This window comes from Pseudopodoces humilis, chromosome 1, assembly GCF_049639895.1.
Source record: "Pseudopodoces humilis isolate 2021_Gansu_Grassland_sample_001 chromosome 1, ASM4963989v1, whole genome shotgun sequence".
Lineage (NCBI taxonomy): Eukaryota > Metazoa > Chordata > Aves > Passeriformes > Paridae > Pseudopodoces > Pseudopodoces humilis.
The window spans coordinates 131,672,278-131,692,537 of record NC_142200.1 but is presented as its reverse complement, the minus strand read 5'-3'; the positions used below and the strand labels follow the sequence as shown (position 1 = coordinate 131,692,537).

General features: G+C 36.9%; 1 protein-coding gene across 2 annotated transcripts in view; it reads left to right on the top strand.

Annotated features, from left to right (window-relative positions):
* The window catches only part of CUBN (cubilin), a 142,717-nt gene that overhangs the window by 98,621 nt on the left and 23,836 nt on the right, over nucleotides 1–20,260 (top strand). For both annotated transcript variants that reach the window (XM_088057402.1, XM_005518766.3), the window contains exons 47-56: nucleotides 115–255; nucleotides 1,724–1,905; nucleotides 3,467–3,638; nucleotides 4,200–4,406; nucleotides 7,311–7,460; nucleotides 8,304–8,425; nucleotides 10,271–10,496; nucleotides 12,404–12,591; nucleotides 14,802–14,958; nucleotides 16,205–16,354. In XM_088057402.1, coding sequence (XP_087913528.1) covers nucleotides 115–255; nucleotides 1,724–1,905; nucleotides 3,467–3,638; nucleotides 4,200–4,406; nucleotides 7,311–7,460; nucleotides 8,304–8,425; nucleotides 10,271–10,496; nucleotides 12,404–12,591; nucleotides 14,802–14,958; nucleotides 16,205–16,354 — 1,695 coding nt within the window. The remainder of the gene's footprint in view (nucleotides 1–114; nucleotides 256–1,723; nucleotides 1,906–3,466; nucleotides 3,639–4,199; nucleotides 4,407–7,310; nucleotides 7,461–8,303; nucleotides 8,426–10,270; nucleotides 10,497–12,403; nucleotides 12,592–14,801; nucleotides 14,959–16,204; nucleotides 16,355–20,260) is intronic.

Genomic DNA, 20,260 nt, shown 5'->3' with positions numbered 1-20,260 from the left:
CTTGATTCCACTAGTTTACTCCTGCCTGTCCAGTTAAATTGGAAGGTGACCCTTCAATATAAATATTAATAATATATTGATATAAATTTCTCTTTCTCTATGTGACTTTTGCAGGAAATTTGTTGGGCAGGTACTGTGGTAATACTCTCCCTCATGCTGTGGACACCTCTGACAGTTTTGCTTATGTCAAGTTTGTCACTGATGGATCAGTCAATGCCCGGGGATTCAGACTGCGCTTTGATTCCAGTACAGAAGGTTGGATTTGTAAGGTTGAAATATACCCTCAGGAAGCAACTTATACCACAGATCATAATTGCACTAATACAGAATATGTTGTAGGTCACTTGTTCTTGGAGTAGTGTGCATTTGCTCTTAAATTTAAACTTGAGGGAAGTATGAATAGAGATCTCTGGCAACAACTCTAGCTGAGCTGAAACTTGGTGAAACAAGAAATCACCTGCTATAATGGATGTTGCCATCAGTGGAACAAGGAAGCACACTTTCACACCTTTTTTCTTCAACAGTCAGTTGAGGGATGTCCTGACATACCCTTCCCATATCCCTCTTGATAAGCAAAATCAACTTATTCTTGTATTCAGTGACCCTCATTGGGAAAAATGTTTTCATGTGTTCAGGTGAAATTTCATGTGTTTCAATTCATGTCCATTGCCCCTTTTCCTGAGCACAATGACTTCAAAGAACTGCCTTAATTAGGACTGAGAACACAGACCTACTCCTGCTTCACACTTCTTTCATAATCTTCAATGTCCATGCAATGCTTGTCCTACCAAATATGGCTACTTTTTTAGAAATTCTTTACAATAGTCAAGTTGAAAAATCTCCTTCCAACCCTTCTGAACTCCTTCCAGATCATTTAAAAGTTCAGCTGAAAGCTTTCTTTATGTTTGATTCTGCAGTAAAAAAAACAGAAGGGAAAACAAACTCCAAAAGAATGTTATTCCACTCCTAGGATCCTGTTATGCAAACTTAGAAGAGAAAATCTTTTACCAAAAAATTTAATGCAGGTGGATGCAGAGATCTGACTATTCTGTAGAATCTGTGAGTGTAAGGAAAGGGACTTCCACTACACATCATTGAACAATATCTCTCTATTTTAAAAGGCTACTGAGGGTAAGTTGGTAAAATTCTATCATAAGTTTCAGAAAAAATGTATTCTGTATCCAAGATCTTCAGAGTTCCTTCCTCACAGCAGTTTGATACTCATAACAAAGATAGGAAAAGCAAAAATAACCATAATGAAAAGTGTTGCTTAAAATACCTAAAAGCTTTTCTCTACCTGTTAATCAGAATATGAAAAATACATCACTGGCCACTCTAACACCCTGCTTGTTCTGTGTAGCTCTGCTCAGTCCTCTGGAAGTCAGAAATGTCTTGATCTTGTCACAATGAGAGGCTTGTATCATATGGCATTAAAGCCTGTGGGTCACCCAGGCTTCTGAAGCCTGGCATGGGCCCTTCAGAGAAGGAAATATTAACAATTAGACTAAAAGGAGTTGCTATGGCCAGTTAATACTCAACTACTTTTATGACTGAGTGACAGAGACTGGCAGGAACTTGGCTGTTTAGACAAATATATGGGCAGGGTAGGCTGATCAAATCAGCCTCTCAGGATCTCTTTTTCTCACAACATTGATTATTTTTGGCTATAATTCTATAAGCAGTGCTTTACTCTGAGAAATGTACCAATATTTGGATATTTCAGAATGTGGTGGGGATCTTACTGCACCTGTTGGAACATTTACTTCACCCAACTATCCCAACCTATACCCACATAACCGAGTGTGTGAATGGAGGATCACAGTGGAAGAAGGCCGACGTGTGACCCTAACCTTTAATGACATGAAAACTGAAGAGCACTGGAGCTGCTCATCAGATTATGTGGCTGTGAGTATTTGGTGTAGAGTCAGAAACTGCTCTTCCTAATCCCTTTACGGAGAATTAATGGACCTAATAAAGTGAAAAGTCACTTATAGGTCTATATATGATTTTAAGACAAATCATCATTTCATCTGGGGAAAGCAGATAAATGAGAGAAAGTTATCTCTGTAGAGCATCTAAACTCATCTGCTTGTTTTGGAGTATGGAAATTTTGAAATTGTGGCCTAGGCAGAGTAGAAGACTTAAAGGAATCACTGGAGTTGCCTTTTTATCAATTATGGAAAAAAAAAATTCTGGGGTTTTTGAAAGTTTTCAATGTCTCTTTTCTGTGCAAGCAAAATCCATCAGTCAGTTCCAGGTTTTATTGACTGGAAATTGTTACTTCTATATATTCTATTGTTAACTGCTGTTGTTACTTTTTGCTGTCAATTTAAAAAAAAAATGAAAAAAAAGACAGAAATTGCAGCAAATGGCCAAACTAAACTATCTGAACTAAAGATAGGGGGACCCCATATAACTTTACTTATATGTCACTCTCCATCGCAAAAAAAGGTAAATATTGGTTATTTTATCATGTTTATTTTTGATTTCTGGTTATTTAGTGAAAAAAAATCAAGCCTGGCATGCAGATCTGGGCCTGATCAGATGTACAAATGCGTCAAAAATATGATTCCTCTCTGACATTGAAGGAATGTGAGGTAGAGTTTAAATTCCCACTTGTTCAGATAAGCAGTGCAAACACAGGCATTAACTGTAGGATGATCAGAAGCCAATCCATGCACAAGCATTGGGGACTGAAATAGTTATTCATCCCTTGAGGTTTGTAGACAAGGTTTCCCCTGTTTTTCTTCACAGATGCTTTAGACAAACCTTTGGGAGCTGGCTTTTTATCAGTTAATGATCTCTAAAAAGGAAATTTTTTTCTGCCAGCTTTTATGCCTTCAATACTCTAATATACTCCAAGTCTCAGTGGGAAACATCATTTCTGCCTCGCTTGCACTGCAGAGTAGAAAGAAGGAAATTAATTCTTAGGCTAAAGGGTGTATGAAGGAAACAGAGCAAAATATCTCTGGATCATCACAAAGTGAAATATTTGAAATAATCAGAAATGTCCACCAATACTCAGTATGTTGGAGAAGATTTTGATAAAGCTGATGTTGGTTTTAACAAGAATACAAAGATGATGATTTGAAATTAATATGATCAGTAGCTGGCATTATTAAGTGATTATATAAATATTGAGTTAAAACATATTGTTCTTCTCAATTAAAAAAAATCAATTTCTGTTTGAAAAAGGAGAGAGAGAGAGAGAGAGAGAGAGAAAGAGGGACAGAGAATATGTTTGTATTTCACCAAAATAAGCAAGTTATTTTTGATGTTTACTTCAGGGCCTCATCCACTCAAGGCAATGAACGTTTGTTCCAAAGTTTGGGTAGATTTGAGAACTAACCCCTTGTGAGTGACATCAGTGAATTTTGTATTAAAGATGGTAAATACTATTAAATGATACAGGAGATGCTCATAAGACTGTATATTGGTATCATGAAAGTTTATTTTGACCCCACAGGTTTACAATGGCCTTGGGCAAAACTCTCCTCAGCTGGCCAAGCTGTGTGGGGAGGTAAATCCAGGCACTGAGGTGAAATCCACTGGAAACACAATGAAAGTCATTTTGGTGACAGATATGTCCCGTGCAGCCAGAGGCTTCAGTGTCTCATACACCTCTAGTGAGGACGCAGGTAGTGTATGCTTTTGATTTAAGTGATTGATCTCTAGGGAGTCATTTCATAGCTGGCACATATATTAAAAAAAATACCTAAACAGATAACAAATCTCTAATACCTGTTTTCGCTTTCATCTCTGGATGGGAATAGATATTTATCTTTAATTATCTGAAAGAACTTGGAAAAAAATGGAGAATCTCTGTGAGCAATGGACTTCATGTGCCTCTGTATGGATCACAGTCCCTGCTGTCCCTACTGATTTATTTTTTTGTACTTAGTCTTGAGTAAGAGATGGTCTGAAGTGGCCTTATTCCATGAAAAGTTTCAAAAAGCATAATGCTATACAAATTGGATAATTGAAGTGCTTCCTTATTACTCAGGGGGGTAATGAGTTTATTGTAGCTTGTGAAAGAGTGCAGTTAACCTACTTTTGCAAACTCAGCCTCCTGAGAGGAGATAACTGTCAGAGCCTTGCTACTATAGTCTTGAGTATTTTGAACTTATTTTCCAATAAGAAATTTCTCCTCATACAAGAATTATTACTACTTTTAAATAAACCATATTTTGTTTCTGCAGTTTGTGGTGGAACCCTTATGGCATATGCAGGTGGGAATTTCTTTTCTCCTGGTTATGATGGCATCAGAAATTACACAAACAACCTGAACTGTGAATGGACCATTGAAAATCCCTCTCACTATAATTCATCCATTTACATATCTTTTGAGGATTTCCACTTGGAACATCACCAGAACTGCCAATATGACTACTTAGAGCTACGACTAGGTTTGTATGTTCAGCAGGAGAATGGATAAAGATTCTGGTTGTACAACTCTGTTTGTGCCAAATCTCATTCATATACATTTGCAGGGAGTGGCTTTTATACAATCTGTACATTGAGAGTGTTCACATCATGCCTTCCATGATCAGAAGTGGGATTTCACTACCAGAGAAATGGATGCATGGATTTGGTCTTTCAGGGGAGAAAATGGGAAACTGGATAGACATCTTGGGGAGATAAATAGTTTTGCTGTTTGCAATACTCACCTGATTCTCTCTTTACAAGGGACAATATGAATTTCACTTCATCTGCCTTGAGAGATGGCATTTTCAGTCATCAAAACAATTTATTTGGTCCATTCCCAGTTCTTTCCCTGGTCCTGAAATATCTCCAGGGACAGCAGGAATGGAGTAAAGAGTGTTTTAATTATTCATAACCTCTGGACTGCACACCCACTTCAGATCCATTTTTGTGTTCTGTAAGATGACTCTCCAAAAAAAATTTCTATATTTCCAATGAGAATACATTGCAAAACACACACTGAAGTATTTTAAAGAAAAAAAAAATAGTCACAGGATTAATGCACCAGTGATATCCTTGCATTTTTGAGCATCTTTATCCACAAGAGCAAGCAACTGGAAATGTCACATGAAAGTTGCTCAGGTAATGCCAAGTTTAATATGAAAGCTGCAGCTGTCTTCTTAGTAGAAAGGCTGTACCTGTGAGAGAGAGAGCAAGTTTTAATTTACCAGGAAATTCTTTCCAAAACATGTGAAAAGATTGAGAGCAGGAATCTGTCTCATCCTTATTTGCACTCATTTGAGCAAGAGCTTTTGGTTGTACAGCATTAGTTTGTCCTGTGTAGAGCCAACCCTGCACAGCTCTGTAGCCTAGCGGTTCTCTCCCATGTATGCATGGAGCTGGGAAATAATAAAAAAAAAACAACTCAGAGAAAGAAACAGTAAGATATATTTGCTTTGTTACTCATCCATTCCTGCCACTCCCACTTTATCATGAACCTCAGGCCTCCAGGCAAGACAATCAAAGAAAAGGAAAGAAAGTGCAGTCTTGCTTTGTTCTACACAGTTTTGTCATCTAAATAGGAGTGTCCATTTTAGCACTACTAATGGACCTCCAGTTTCCCAGCTAGCCTGGTGTCAAAAGCAGAATGTCCTCATTCATCTGTGCATGCTGACAAGTAACATTTAATGAGTACTGAGATGCAGTAGTGCAGAATACTACTAAACACAGGCAGGTGCTGTTTAAGAATCTTGACACAGCAGATGCTGTAGTTAGGGAAAGGTCCAACTCTACTTGAAGTTACCCAAGAGACCCCAAGCGGATCTGAGTTGTGCAAAATTATTTTGTGATGCCCAAAATTGTTTTGTGCATGATACAATACACTTCATGGTACTCAAATAAAAATTTTAAAAAGCAGAATTGACTAATATTTAAGCTAAATAGATGGAACAAATATTTCAATTTTATTAGGGTAAGATATTAAGGTATTAAGTTATTAAATTATCATGCATATGCATATAGGTTGTACATGATAATACAGCTGAGCATATTGTTATGATGAAATATATTCCTAACTTTTGTCTGTTGTGGAAGACTCTTAATTTTGTTTTTCAGACCATTCCCTTCATTTTGAATGAAATGTTACAGCACAATATTTCTGTTTTCTTTTTCTGTTTATTAACAGTCAAGATCTCTGGCCGGCTGGCCATTCATGAAAGCAATGATTGGAGTCACTTTTCACACTGAAGAGATTGAATAACCTGTGTGATATCTGTCACATAATTAATCACCTCATAAAATGTACAAAAAAGAAAATGCATTTCACATAGTAATTCTAAAAGCAGTCATTACTATCTTTTCCTGAGACAGAATTTATAATTAATGTCTTCTGCTTATATAGCTCAATATAATTTTTAGTGCATGTTATCAAGACAATTTGTACCATTCTCAGTTTGTACCATGATAGAATTTTATTATATGTCCCTTTTTATCCTTGTGCTTCAAGGCATTTCAAATGGTGGCTGTGTTACTTGCATATGACAGAAACAGGAAGTTGCTCAACCAGCCCGTGACTTGGATCAACTCTGAAAGGCTTTGAGGACCACCCAAAATTTCCCCCTCTTGCTCTACTGCCTTCTTCACAAGAATGGCCTGTACTTTGTGCAGAGCTAGGAATTGCTTTTGAATGGAGACTTTTAAGACCAGCAACCTGCTATTATTAGAGAAGTGAACTTAGGAATGGCATTGCTTTGCATATCATGAGGAATGGCTTTTAGACTTCAAGGATTTCAGCAAATGCTGGCTTATTTTTTTTTGTCATACAGAGAACAATATGTTGAGTTCCCTGGGAAAGAGATGCCCACTATTAATATAGTGATGACAGTTCGTGGATGGTGCACATCCCTATACAGTAGAAAACTCAAAATCCCTGTTGACTTTAATGAGGATGTCACAAAAGTGAAGGTTCAATAGGTGTCCATGTGATACGGTCCTTAGGACATCTTTTTCCACTGTTCTGCCCCGAAAGGTCTGTAGTTCTGGGGCAGAAAAGTGAGGATTTTGTGTGTCTGATATGTCTGATACAACATATGAAAGTGTGCAGGAGGGCAGGAAGAGGAGAAAAGGAGCCCAGGGTATTGAAAGGATCATTGATATAGCTTTGGAGAGAACTTTCTTTTTGCAGAGATTTAGATCCCAACAATGAACTGCAACACTCTGCTTATATTCATAAGAAATAATCAGTTACTAAGTGTGATATGTACTCTTCTCTGTTTTCTTGTCAAAATATAATGAATTGCATGTTTGCACTATTCCTTTATGTTACTGTAGCTCTTTCAGGACTCAAAAAGTGCTGTGTTTGGTTTTTTTTTTTTTCTTTCTTTGCTTAGGGAATGCTGATGGAGAGCTAATAGCCAGACTTTGTGGTCAGGCTGCACCATCTGTGCCACTAGTTATAGCTGCCCCCCAGGTCTGGGTACACTTTGTCAGTGATGAAAACACAGAAGATAAAGGATTCTTGGCCCATTACACGTTTGAAGGTAAATGGCTCGAAAGACTGCTGCCTTGGCTGACTGAGGCACTTCTGGGGAATGTTGCCAGTCATTTGGTGATAGGGAGAATAGTCAAGATGGGACCAACTCTCAGAGAGGTTCTCAAAAGTTACACAGTGCTAGCCACTATTTATATCTTCTGAAGGAAGCATGTGCTAACAGTTGAACTCTCAGATTTATTTTCTGCTTCACTGTTGGCAATCCCCAAACCACATTTGAGATTTTGCAATGCCCAGAGCAGCTGGTTGCTCTTGGGAATAGGGACATAACAGGTAATGCCAGCCAAGTTTGACTTACTTCAGATAGGTCTCTGGAGTGCTAGCAGAGCTGAAATGCATTCTGCTGCTTGAACCTTTGCACTCATTTTGAAATCCACTTGAAGCCATATCAGTGCAAATTACACCACTTTGCCATTTATGTGCCAGAACAGCTACTCTTCCTGTCACAGCTGAATTTAGCCTTGGGGCTTATTTAGACATCAGAAACTTTTTTACTTCATTGTGTTGGTCCAGGGATGGCACTGGTTTGCTTAAGACTGAGATAAACAAATGATAAGGTGGAAGAGGCAGATATAAGTGTCAGCTGGCAAAGGTTTTGCAGAGTTATATTAAGTATCAGAATAAATTCAAAGTTTCAAGGTCATTGCATCCTTTTACTCAGTATTCAATGACAAAGATTTTAAAACTTGGAATTTCCCAGATAAATTGTTCATTTTTAACTCCACATCTGAAATATATTTTATTACTATTACAATCTGAATAATCTTCCATTCATTTGATTATAGTGTTCTGTTCTGAAAATGTGTTGAAATGTTACTTTTTTTTCCTGCAGCCTGTGGTGGGGTACAGTCAGGTGAAAGGGGAGTTATCTCAAGCCCTAACTACCCAGAGCCTTACAGCAACCTGAATCGCTGCTCCTGGGTGTTGGAAGCCCCTGAAGGTGAAACCATCACTGTGAGTAACATGTCACAATTGTGTGCACAGCAGACGGTGTGAGAACTAGCTTCTGAGTTTTGAGGAACAGATTTGAGACAATTTGGAAAATTAGAAATGTGGAATAATTAAATATCTTCCCATTGATTTTACCTAAAAGAGAGAATGAATTTACCACAACAAAACTGTTTGAAGATTGTCCTTTCTGAAAAATAGAAGGACAAGAAAAATATAACTTGACCTCAAAACAGTATTGACTTCTCCTTTAAACAATGACTTCCTGTGTTTACAAAACTGAAATAACTCATTTTATTAGATGTTCGTGGATATTCTCACTGTCATGAGAATAAACATGAGGCTGAAGATTTTTCTTCTCTGTAGGAAAGTTTCAAGCCACTAGAAAGTTACTTTTGTGTCTTACTGGTTAGTCTGAAACATAATATGATTTCTGGTACAAATTATGTCAATGAAACGTTGTTCCAATTTCCCAATAAATATTAAAGGTCTGCCTGAGGTGCTGCTTTCTTGAGTTAAACTCCTGATCGACCAATCTAAGCACCTCTATGAACAAGCAGTACAAAACTTAATTCACTGAATTATTTGACTGATTCTTTCAATCACAGCTATAATCAGTGACATTTATGGTCTGGGTCAGAAAAATATCTGAAAAGCAGTTTTATGGGAACATATTGCAGATTTTCATATGTAATGTCTTTCATTACCTTCCCTATCATGTTTTCCTTGTTTACAACTACAGAGATTAGAAACTAAGACCTATAGTCCTAATTTTTCTGCTACTTGATATTCTGACCACTGCCTAAGTACTTATTTCAGGGAATACAGGATTATTTTAGTAGAACACAAGATTTCTATTTAATCCACAAACTAGTTTAAAGCAGAACTAATTTTAATCAGATGAAAGCAGATTTCTTTTTGAAAGGACTGAATAGCAGCATGCTCAGTGAAGGCAGACTAATTTTTTCCAGTATAAGCTGCCAGTTTCAGTTGCTGGAAAAGTTCTGAATTTAAACTATTACAGCTAGATTTGTATTTAGTCTTAGACAGGTTCTTTTGGAAATGAAGATGCACAAAAGGTATAGGATAAAAATCCCATGTGTTTGCTAAACTTTTCTACAAAGATCCTGCTATTGTAACTAGTTAAAAAGTCCCAAAACTTATGGATACAGGGCCAGGCAGTAACTAGTGTACATCACTATTTCAGCATCAACAAATCCAGGAGTCTATGGGATCAGCAATCTAAATGTTTGAACTGGAAATCCCAGTGAGCATATCTCTCCAAGGACAAATGGAATCGGTGTGGGAAGGAGACAGGGTCAGGAGCTGCCTGTCCAGCCCGGTCTGTTTATGTGATGCATCCAGGCCCACAGGAGCGAACCACAGAACTGTTTCTGTTTTGGTGGAAACAAACATTATTTTTAGCAACTGTTAGTGCATTGATTCAAAATAATAGGAAGAAAAAAATATCCAAGGCTTTCTGCTTACATAGCTAGGTATATTTCATGAACAGAAACTTTAAGTGCAGGAAAGTGGTTCAACACCCATACATATTCAACACTGTTTTGAAGCACATAATTAGTTTCAAACATGGTTAAGACACAATGATGCCAGTTTTGAACCTATGAATTCTTCTCCCACTTCTGTCTTCAAGCTAAGTAGTTACTGTTACTTATAGTGCCAAGATTCCAATCAATACTTGCAGAAAGTATCATGAAGTGAGGATCAGATTTCTGAGTGCTCCTAGAAATCATTGTACCACGATGGCCACAGGATCTGCCTGGAGTTGCTCTAAACCTTCCCCTAGAATGTCTGGTTTTAGCACCTGAATGTCACCTTTGTGTGTTGCAGCTTACTTTTACAGCCTTCCACATTGAAAATCATTCACTTTGTAAGTGGGATTCTGTTACTATCCTGAATGGTGGCTCTCCAGGGTCTCCTGTCATAGGACAATACTGCGGAAACACCTCACCTGGGACTATTCAGTCTGGTTCCAACAAGCTAGTCATCATCTTTAATTCTGATCACTCAGTTCAAGGAGGTGGCTTTTATGCAACATGGACAGCAGAATCTTTAGGTAAGTTTGCATTAAAGAACAAAAGAAAGACATGCTATCATCTTTAGGATCCTTGAAATATGCCACTACTGAAAAAATCAAATGTTAATCCAGTGCTTTCTGATCTTACACAATGAATTCAAATTTGGATCAATTTTGTTCTTTTTAAACCTCCTGCTGGCAGTTTCTTGATGGCTGTAAATTGATACCACCCCCATTACCCTCCCAGAAGTTGTATCTATTGTCAAGGACTATGAGACATTTCACTTCATGAATAACTATTGTTCCACAGTTTGATTTGGTTTAAACAAAACTAGGAAGAAATGAGTTCCAAAACAGAGAGGCAGACAGAACATCTCAAAGAGGACGTGACACCAGTGCAAGATTCTAGAACTCTTGCACTGTGATGGAGATGTTGGTACACTTTTGAAGGTGGTATACACGCAGGATTGAATGGTACATTTCTCAAAGCAACCTACCTTCTCTTGAAATTATTATCACTCTTTTATCATCACTTTGTGCAGTGTACTTCAGGAAGTTATGGAAGGACTAAAGGTAAGTGTAGATGTGGCACATGATGGCAGGGCAGAAATTACTGTGCCTTCCTGGCTCAGTACAGAGCTGGCATATGCTTCCTAGTGTCACCTCCATCTGCAAACCTTCTGGCTGATCCTGATCATCTTTCTGTCCACTAGTGATGTAGCTGTATTCACACAGTTAGTTGATAGATTGTCTTCTTAAACATATCAAGTCTATGCTTGCATGAATATACACTGTCATTTTAGCAAATATTTGACACTGTTCCCTACTGTCCCTGAGATTTCGTGTGCAATGTAGCCCACTCTTCAATGGTGTAGTAGACATTAGCTTGCATGTGCCATGTGCATAGGCAGTATTCTCTCTGAAAGTTTTCATTTCTATATACACCTAGGTTACCTTTTTCAGCTTTCTTCTTGTTTGTTCACTGAGAATCTCCAGGTCTGCATTCTGTATGTGTGACCAAAACTTGGCTTCACATCCTTCCAAACGCAATTGCCATTTCTAACAGAGAAGAATGAAAAATATCTTCTTTTTAAGCCAATTATATATTTTTTAAATTAAGAGGAAAAACAGTAGGTTGTTACAATTCTTTTTTTTTACTCCTTACTCATCCTTCTACTACACTGTATCTAAAATAAAAAGGGGCTGCTTCTATTGTATGCATAGCCCTAATAAATTATTCTTGGCACAGTATTTGCAAATATGTTTCAAATTAACTAAACTTATTCTGTAAAAATCTGTAAAATCATGCGCTGCCAAAGGGCCATGACCATTCATGACTATTCCTCTTTATAAACTAATCTGTTAGCAATTTTTGAAGCATGTTTTTCAGCCCATCCCATAATCCCACTGAAATCCACAGGGCTGCCTAGGCTGGGGAAGTCACTATTTTGCCCTGGGTAAACGGATGTAGCTTGAATAGATTCACATGTGGAACTTCAATATTTGCATGTTGAAGAGTGAGAAGAAAAAAGGACATATCAGTGGACTGATTTTCTCCCCTAGAGTACTTTCCTGAATGGCTGTCACAATGTGCATGCAGGGGGGTGTGGGGAGAAACCTGCACAGTCTCAGATGTATTCCTGACCCCTGAACTCTTTCAAACCAATATTCAGTTGAAATTGTCAGGAGTATATAGATGGAACTTGAAAAAGGCTATGAAGTGGCAAGAATGAGCTTGTGAAGAAAATATAGTGAAGTCAAAGAGTGTAACTACCTCCCTGCTGCAGGGGTGGGAGAAAGAAAATCAAAAGGGGTGAATGAAGTTTCAGTGAGTATCAGGGCTTTCCACTCTCACTTTTGCAGCCACAGAAGCAAACAACCATTTAAAGCTGAACACCTCTCAAAAACATTTGAACATTTCTCCCATCTGTTGCCGTTTTTTCCAGGCTGTGGTGGAATCATTCATGCAGATAATGGTACAATCAAGTCCCCTCATTGGCCCCAAAACTTTCCCATGAACAGCAGATGCACCTGGACCATCATTACACATGAAAGCAAACACTTGGAGATGAACTTCCACAGTAACTTCCAGATTCCAGATAGCAATGGAAGCTGCCAGACCAGTTACGTGAAGGTAAAATAATTGTTGAGGTTAGATCAGCAGAGCAGTGTTTTAAGAAGTCATGATTTCAGAATCCTGTTTTGTATTTTTTATGGTTTGGACTGTCAAGGCACAAAACTTGGGAAATGTAAACTGAAGTCCTTGTATCATACAGTCCATTTTCTGGATGTTTGTAAACTGGCCTGTATAAAATTTTCATAGGTTCTTGAGGTTCCACCTCCAGGAGGGTCCCATCAGCCTACACACATCCCCAGAAATGAAAAATATGAAAAAGGCATATATTATTTCAGAAGAAGAAGAAAATAATAAGAAAATAAAGTATAAAGAAAAGTTTTCTTAAATTACTCCAGTGAAGAAAATCCCATGAATTTTACACTATAATTCTACCAATCCTCTTTATAAGAATTTAGACTGTCCCGGTTGTACTTCTTTTTTTAATCTCCAGAAACAAAGATAGCAATCTGGTCTTTCATATGTTGTCAAGAGCCATTGTTTTCAAAGAATTAGAATAGAGTGGACATGTCTTGAATTTTTCAGTATCAGTTTTTTTCAGGCATTTGGCATATGTTCAGTGGTTTTGTGCTCATTTTCTCCACAGCAATACAACTCCCACTTGAAATAAAGGGCAAAGATAATTTTTGAACATGTAGGAAGACTTGAGTAGCTGTATATCTGATCCATACCAACCAACTTAAAAATTGTGGTTGCACTCATTCTTTAAGGCTGTGAAAAAAACCCCACTGCTATTAGATTTGTCTTTTCATAACCTGCTCCAGCAATTAATTGATGCAATGTTACAATACATTTCATTAATATAAAAGTCTTTATGCCACTCAGTAAAAATATTTAATTTTAAATTCCTTAACTGCTCTGAATGACATAAACAAAACTATGTCAATTGGTGATTTTCTCCATAGAGAAAGATCTGAAAATTTTGATGTGCACTTCCTTTTCCAAATATCTAATTTGAAATGTATGAAGCTGTCTGAAAAGCTGTAGAACAATGTGAGTTTCTTCCATTTATTCCAAACTGAGCAGCCAGAAGAGTGTAATCCAAAATCAATAGTGACTTAGTGACTTTGCAAAACCTTGGCTGGGCTATAGACTAGAAAGTAATCCTTCAGGCATCCATTGCCTCCAACACCTGGTCACATGAATGAGGTGATTCATTCATACAGACTAACCCTTGGATAACCCTTTCCTTTCTAGGATGGTCGCTTGGAGAAATCACAGTTTCATATGGTTGTACTAGTTCCACTCAATTTCCTCCAAACACATTATTTTAAGAATCAGATATGATATATTTTTGGTATAAACTACAGTAAAAAACTGTTCAGACACATCAACAAAAATGTTTTGTTTTTTTTATTAGAGTAAATAATTCATTATTTAAACAGACATTTTAATTCCTGTCAATAAACATGAATCAGAATTCAGAAAAATATTTAAATGTTTAGGAACATCATTTATACCTATGTTTCATTTTACATGTGTTCTGAAATACAGCACTTAAACTATGAGCCTCAAGCACATATATAAGTAATTACCTGAAGAGGATTTCACCTACCTAAATGTCCATGTGCTTTTTAGGTTTGATTGAGCTTCAACTGGCAATTTGTACAGTTGTAGTAATACTTTGAAACATCACTTTTTTTTCTTTATTATATATATGTATTTAATTTTATTATTTTAGTAACTCTTTACTTGATTTGATACTTGTCATTGAAAAAGTGAATGCAAAATAGAAAAAAATTATTAGCATCACTAGGTATTATCTGATGCCTATATATTACCCTAGCATGACAGCTTTGATTTTTATTTACTGAATAACATAAGGATTGCATGCATATTCATAGTTTGTGTGGAGTTAAGTACGCAGAGACAAAATGAAAGTAGGTAATGATATGCATAAAATGTTTTTCTCTTGTTCCCTGGATCTGATCTACATTTGCTCTGTTACTAGCAAGGATTCAATCAAATGACATCAACATGCCCTTCAGAGGTCCCTGGCAACCTAAGTTATTCATTGTGACTCACTACTTGCAGGAACCTTTTTGTCACCACTGACTGTGGTAATTAGCTCCAATTTAGACCTCTTACATTCACTGTGAGATGAATCCTAAGTCTATGGAAAGACAAATTGCATATGTAATTCCTGTTGGGTTCCCACAAACTACTTTGACTTTGCAAGCACTAAACCATTTCCAATCTGGCCTTGCCAGGTGTGGAGAGGAAATAATGAAGAAGCAGCAGCTTTGTTAGCCACAGGATGTGGAAGTTCAGCTCCTGATCCTGTTATTGCTCCAAACAATGTGATAACTACAGTATTTCAGTCTCAGGATGCTCCTGCGCCAGGTTTCTCCGCATCTTTCACAAGCAGTAAGTAATATTAAAGCCAGATGGCTGCTTAATTGGTCCATATGGGATTAGTTTGACCTGTGTATAGCAATTCAGACCCTAGTCCAACAAGGCATTAAGGCTTCTGCCCAGATATATAAACCAAGAGCTTCCATACTGAATGCAAAGATCTTTAGTGTTGGACTTGCCCAAGATGCAGCTCTGATTTTGTAGTTATTCTCAGCCACCTTTGCCTTTTCAATGTGCTGAAAACAATGAATAGGCTTTAAATTTTAAAAATTCATAGTTAAACTTCATGGAAGCTAAAGCTTTAATTTTCTTAAAAGACATTTCTTTAACCATGGCATGTGCTTTGTGATGGTCAAACCCACTAGAAGTAGAAGAGGTACTGCTCAGCTGCTGCTGGTTGCTTGGGTTTTTTTGTAGGATGCTGGCAAAGAAAATGACTTGGCCTTCATGACATTCTGCTTAAAACAGCAAGAAACGAAGTGCTTTAAGGGAAACACCATGGAATCATACAGAATTCTGACTTGAAACCACTTTTGTTTTTATAATGTTTGCACTAACATTGTCAGTAACATCTAATAATCTCTTAGTGAAGACAGTCAGAGGCTTCATATGCCTGCTCCTAATCTTCTATCAGCATTTCACTATGCACGGCATTCTTTTAAGCTTTAGTCTTAAAAAAGAGAAACAAAGGCCATGCAAGTCATTAGGATCTGATGGAGCTCCATGAAAATGAACTGTTCTTTGTGCCTGAAAACTTCTGGGTGGTAAACCTTTCCTGCTTCTGCATACAGCAAAGCAATCCAGAGGTGGCCTTATGGCAGACTGCATTCTCCTGGATGTCAGGCACGAAACAAGAATTGCACCACTTAATCTAATGTGGGCATTTTCAAATAAGGCTGAACAGCTCCTGTGGCCCAGTAACCCCTCCTCCAATTCAGGCACTTTTGTATGTACTGAGAGATTTTGAATTGTGCAGGCTCCACACCCACTAGAACAGCAGTGCTGGTCAGGGGCTGCAGACCTGTGGCCTGGTTTTATCCATGAGTGTGACACTGTAGGGGAGGCCCTACACTTCCCAAGAATGCTGCTCTGGGTATGTGTAAGACCTGCTTTTGCCATCATAATATATGGTACCCTCCCTGTTTTGTTTTTTTCCAGGAGAGATGAGGTCCTTGTGGACATTATTGGGTTTCGTACTGTAAACCCAGAATAGTTTTATCACCTGGATTATAACTGTGCTTTATTTATTTGATTGCAGGATGTGGAGTAAATTTCACCAGCCCTGAAGGTCATATTATCTCTCCAAACTACCCTAGTCAGTATGATAACAACCTGAACTGCAATTATATTATTGATCAGGGACCACAGTCACTGGTGATCCTAGAATTTGAGACTTTTCACTTGGAAGGTAACTGGTTCTTCATAATTTCAGTATATATTATGAAATGTAATTTCTTACTTGAAAACATACAAGTCTTCTATCATTGAAAATCACTGATGGTGTAATTTGCTGGCTGGCCCATTCTGGAAATCTTTTACAGACAAACATTTATAGTTTTCAGGGTTAGGTTTTGAGTCACTGAAGTCTTCCAGAAGAATGAAGAGAGATTTCACCTGTTGAATGTCTTGTAGCAATGATTTTGGGAATGTACCAGCTTCTTGGAGTATAAAAGTGACTGTGGCTAATCTGGGTTGTTTTTCCTGCCTTTTTTGTTTGGGTTTTTTTTGTTTCATTTTGGTTTTTTTTGTTTGTTTGCCATTGAGTCTTACAACCTTTTTATCAGGCCAGCTGTTTTGCTTTTCAGTGCATCTGTTTCTTAACTGGTAAAATAGATATAAATATACTCAGATGTTTTACAAGGTTGAGAGAACACAGAAATATGAAATTAGGTCCCACTATAGCAGTAGGAAATGCATAAAAGTGACTACCCTGTATATATAGTAAAACAAGTCCCTCTTGTGATTATCAAATTTTGCAGCATTTAGCCAAGAAATAACAAGTATAGTATCTTGATCACATTGGTGTGAATGGTAAAACTTTCTCAACCTTGATAAGATCATAATTTTATGTGTGGACATGCCATGACAACTCAGAGGAATCAGTATGTCCAAACTACTTGACAGACATCACATATTTTGAGGCCATCTTAATCTGGTTCCCTTGAAGTCACCAGACAAAGAAATATTGAGTAATTCAGTACTAAGTTGGGTTGGGTGATTTGAATTCTTCTTCAAACCCATCAATAAAGGCAGAAAACAGTATTCTTTTATTTTCTTTTTAAGTTTCCAGATTGTTTTGAATTCAAAAGTATTCTGGTTCATACTTAATTTAGGTCTGAGATAAAATTTTGTTTTGACTATGATTTTATCAGAAATATTCTTTTCATCCCCTAATACAAACCACTGCCTTAAGAATTTTTTTAAAACAAAATGTAAACCATAGAAATTATGTAATTTCTTCACATAGAGGACACTGTTATTCAGCAAATACACTAAACATTAGGCTGAATCAGATGGTGCCAATTTTGAGACCTCTGAGTACATTTACTAATCTGCATTCTGTCCATGCACTCAATTAATTTATAAATGGATCCAAGCTTTTATTATCAAGAGAGTTAAAGCAGAGAGGTAAGGGATACAGACATAATGATAAACAGATCTAAATAAATACTGAAAATATTCTGCTTCTTGCTGGGCAATTTGTTCTTTTATTTGTATAGGCTTCCTTGGGTTACACCGACTAAAAGTCCTTAGTCACAAGAAAGAGCTCGTGGATATGAGCTAATGGACATCTGGTTAGCAAAGAGGAAGTATGACACTCTCCAGTAGTTGGTTACTAATATTTTTCACAAAATCTTAAAACAAAAAACCCTGCAGTAAAGAAAAATCACCTGGGTTTCAATTGTAAAGATTGAAACCACCATCTTGAAAATTATCATTGCAGAAATGAAAACTTATTCAGCAGTCACACTGAATATATTTAGTACACGTGCCTAAGGGTTTCCAGTGTGAACTCCATTAGTACTTTTGCAAAGGCAGGACAATGTTTGGCAGCATCTGTTAAAAACATTTCTAGCTATTCCATATGCAAGGAAGCATTGCACCTGCTTAGATTGTTGCTGAGAGTGGCCTTCAAAATTTTAACCATGCTATTACAGATGTTATAGATTGATTTTAAAGTTTAGCTGCATGTCTAATTAACATAATTTATGAACTATTTGACCTCTCAAAAGAAATCTAATTTTTTTTTCTATAATTGTTAGGTAAAGAAATTAAATATTTAAAATAATGCCTGTAAAGCATGAATATCTCATTGACTTGAACAGGTTGAGATATCTTCTCCAGAAAATTAGAAGGCAGAAGTCGATAGTCTATAGTGCAGTGACATATTGCTACAAAATGGAATTACTTAATGGGTTAGTCACAGGTCTCTACCCTGTAGCAGTTATGTTTTCAGTTATGATGGGATGCCTCTTCTGATTGTAAAGAATGACTGAGGCTGGTAACCCACAGCAGTGATGTGGTGTCACTATCTGGGACCAAACAAACATGACATGCATGTACTAAGTATTAAATATGTATTAAGGACTAAATATAACAACAAACACAGCAAGAGAGAATTCAGGGGAACTGAATTTGTTGATTTTGTGATCAAAATTTAATCTACACTGTCTGCTTCTTGGTAGGTAGAACAATTTTTATCTCATTTTGAGCCCCTGAAAATATACATCTAATTTAGACAGCTTTATCACCTAGCTTTATCTTGTAGCGGTGGAGGAAGCCTTTAAACTCAGAACCAAATGTGTTATGCAGGTGGAGTGAATTACTTTCTGGAAGCCTCTCTCACTCTCTTTACCTATTGACTATTGCAGGAAGCCATAAACAATAGCTTACACAAGATACTTGAGATCTGGGCAGGAAAACATAGGCAAGATTAACCTCATGAATAGAGTTTGCTTAGCTTCTGTGATTTCATCGCAGCATTCAGGATGTTTATTCCTGTGCCAAATTGAATATGGTCACAGAACCTCTCTTTTGATTTGCCAGTTTCAGGAAGTTGCATAAGCTGTTGCTTGCTTCTTGTACTACCACTTGCATTGTTGTGTTTGGTTATTTTATAAAGAACCAAACAAATAGTGTGAGTTTGTTATTCCAGCCCAGCTTCTGCAGTCATTAATGTCTTCCATCTGCCCTCCCTCCTTGGATCAAAAGTCTACAAAAATCACACTTTAGAATTAGTGAAAAAACCTTCTTTGTCTTTCTTGTTTGACTTACTAAGAAAGAATTAATCACATTCAATTTCTTGTCCATTAGATTTATTCAGATGAACATCCTGACAAATTCTCCTCTAGGACAGCTACAATAATGTATTAAGTGGTTGTAATACTCTTCAAGTGTAAGTGTAACACACAATAAAGTCAGAGTCTCAAATAATGAGAAAATAGGGAAAATGGATGTAGGCTTTCTGCAGTACCTGCTTTTTGAATTCTCTAGTATTTATATATCCATTTATATGTCCATACAAGACAACTGTTTTGTGTTTATACCATGTTGATCTGACAAATGTTTTAATAACTTGTTTATTTCTCCTTTTTAAAAAAACATGTCTGCAGTTTTGCAATCTGGGATAGGGTCACAGCTTTGTTTTGGAGTCTGCTATATCTGCTTTCTCAACTGTTACTAGGCAATTCAGAAAATAGACAAGTTTAGCAACAGATTATTTTGAAATAAAATATATATGAGAAAGAATTTTAATTCCTTGCTTTCAAAACAATATATTGTGCTACAGAGCTGGTTAATATATTGCATAGTGGTATGTTTCTAGGTAATACTTCTACTTTAGTAATTCCTAATTGTATTGCCATTTATATAAGAAGCTGCTTTTGTGAAAAAAAGCCTCATTATTTTAATTTTTACAGCCTTTAAATAAAAATACAGATTCTGCCTCAATACTAAATGAAACAGAATCTATGGCTAAAGACAAAGAGATAGAAAGAGGACAGAGATATTAGTGATCAGATAGTCAGGGGCCCAGATTTGGTAAAGGTTTTTGTGCTGGCATCATATCAAACAAATTATTTTATGGACAATAATGAGACTGGACAGAAATTTCTGCAAAGTGGCAAGGAGACAACCCAAGGAATATTTCAAAATGTAATGTAAGGACAGCTGAAGCCCTTATCATGTGAACTTTGGAGACAGGGTCAATAAATCAATGCTGAATGGTGCCAAGAGATGATAAATAGAGCCCAGATAGATTACTAAAGGCCTTGAAAGCAAATACATGCAGCAATTCAAATAAACAGGGATGTGT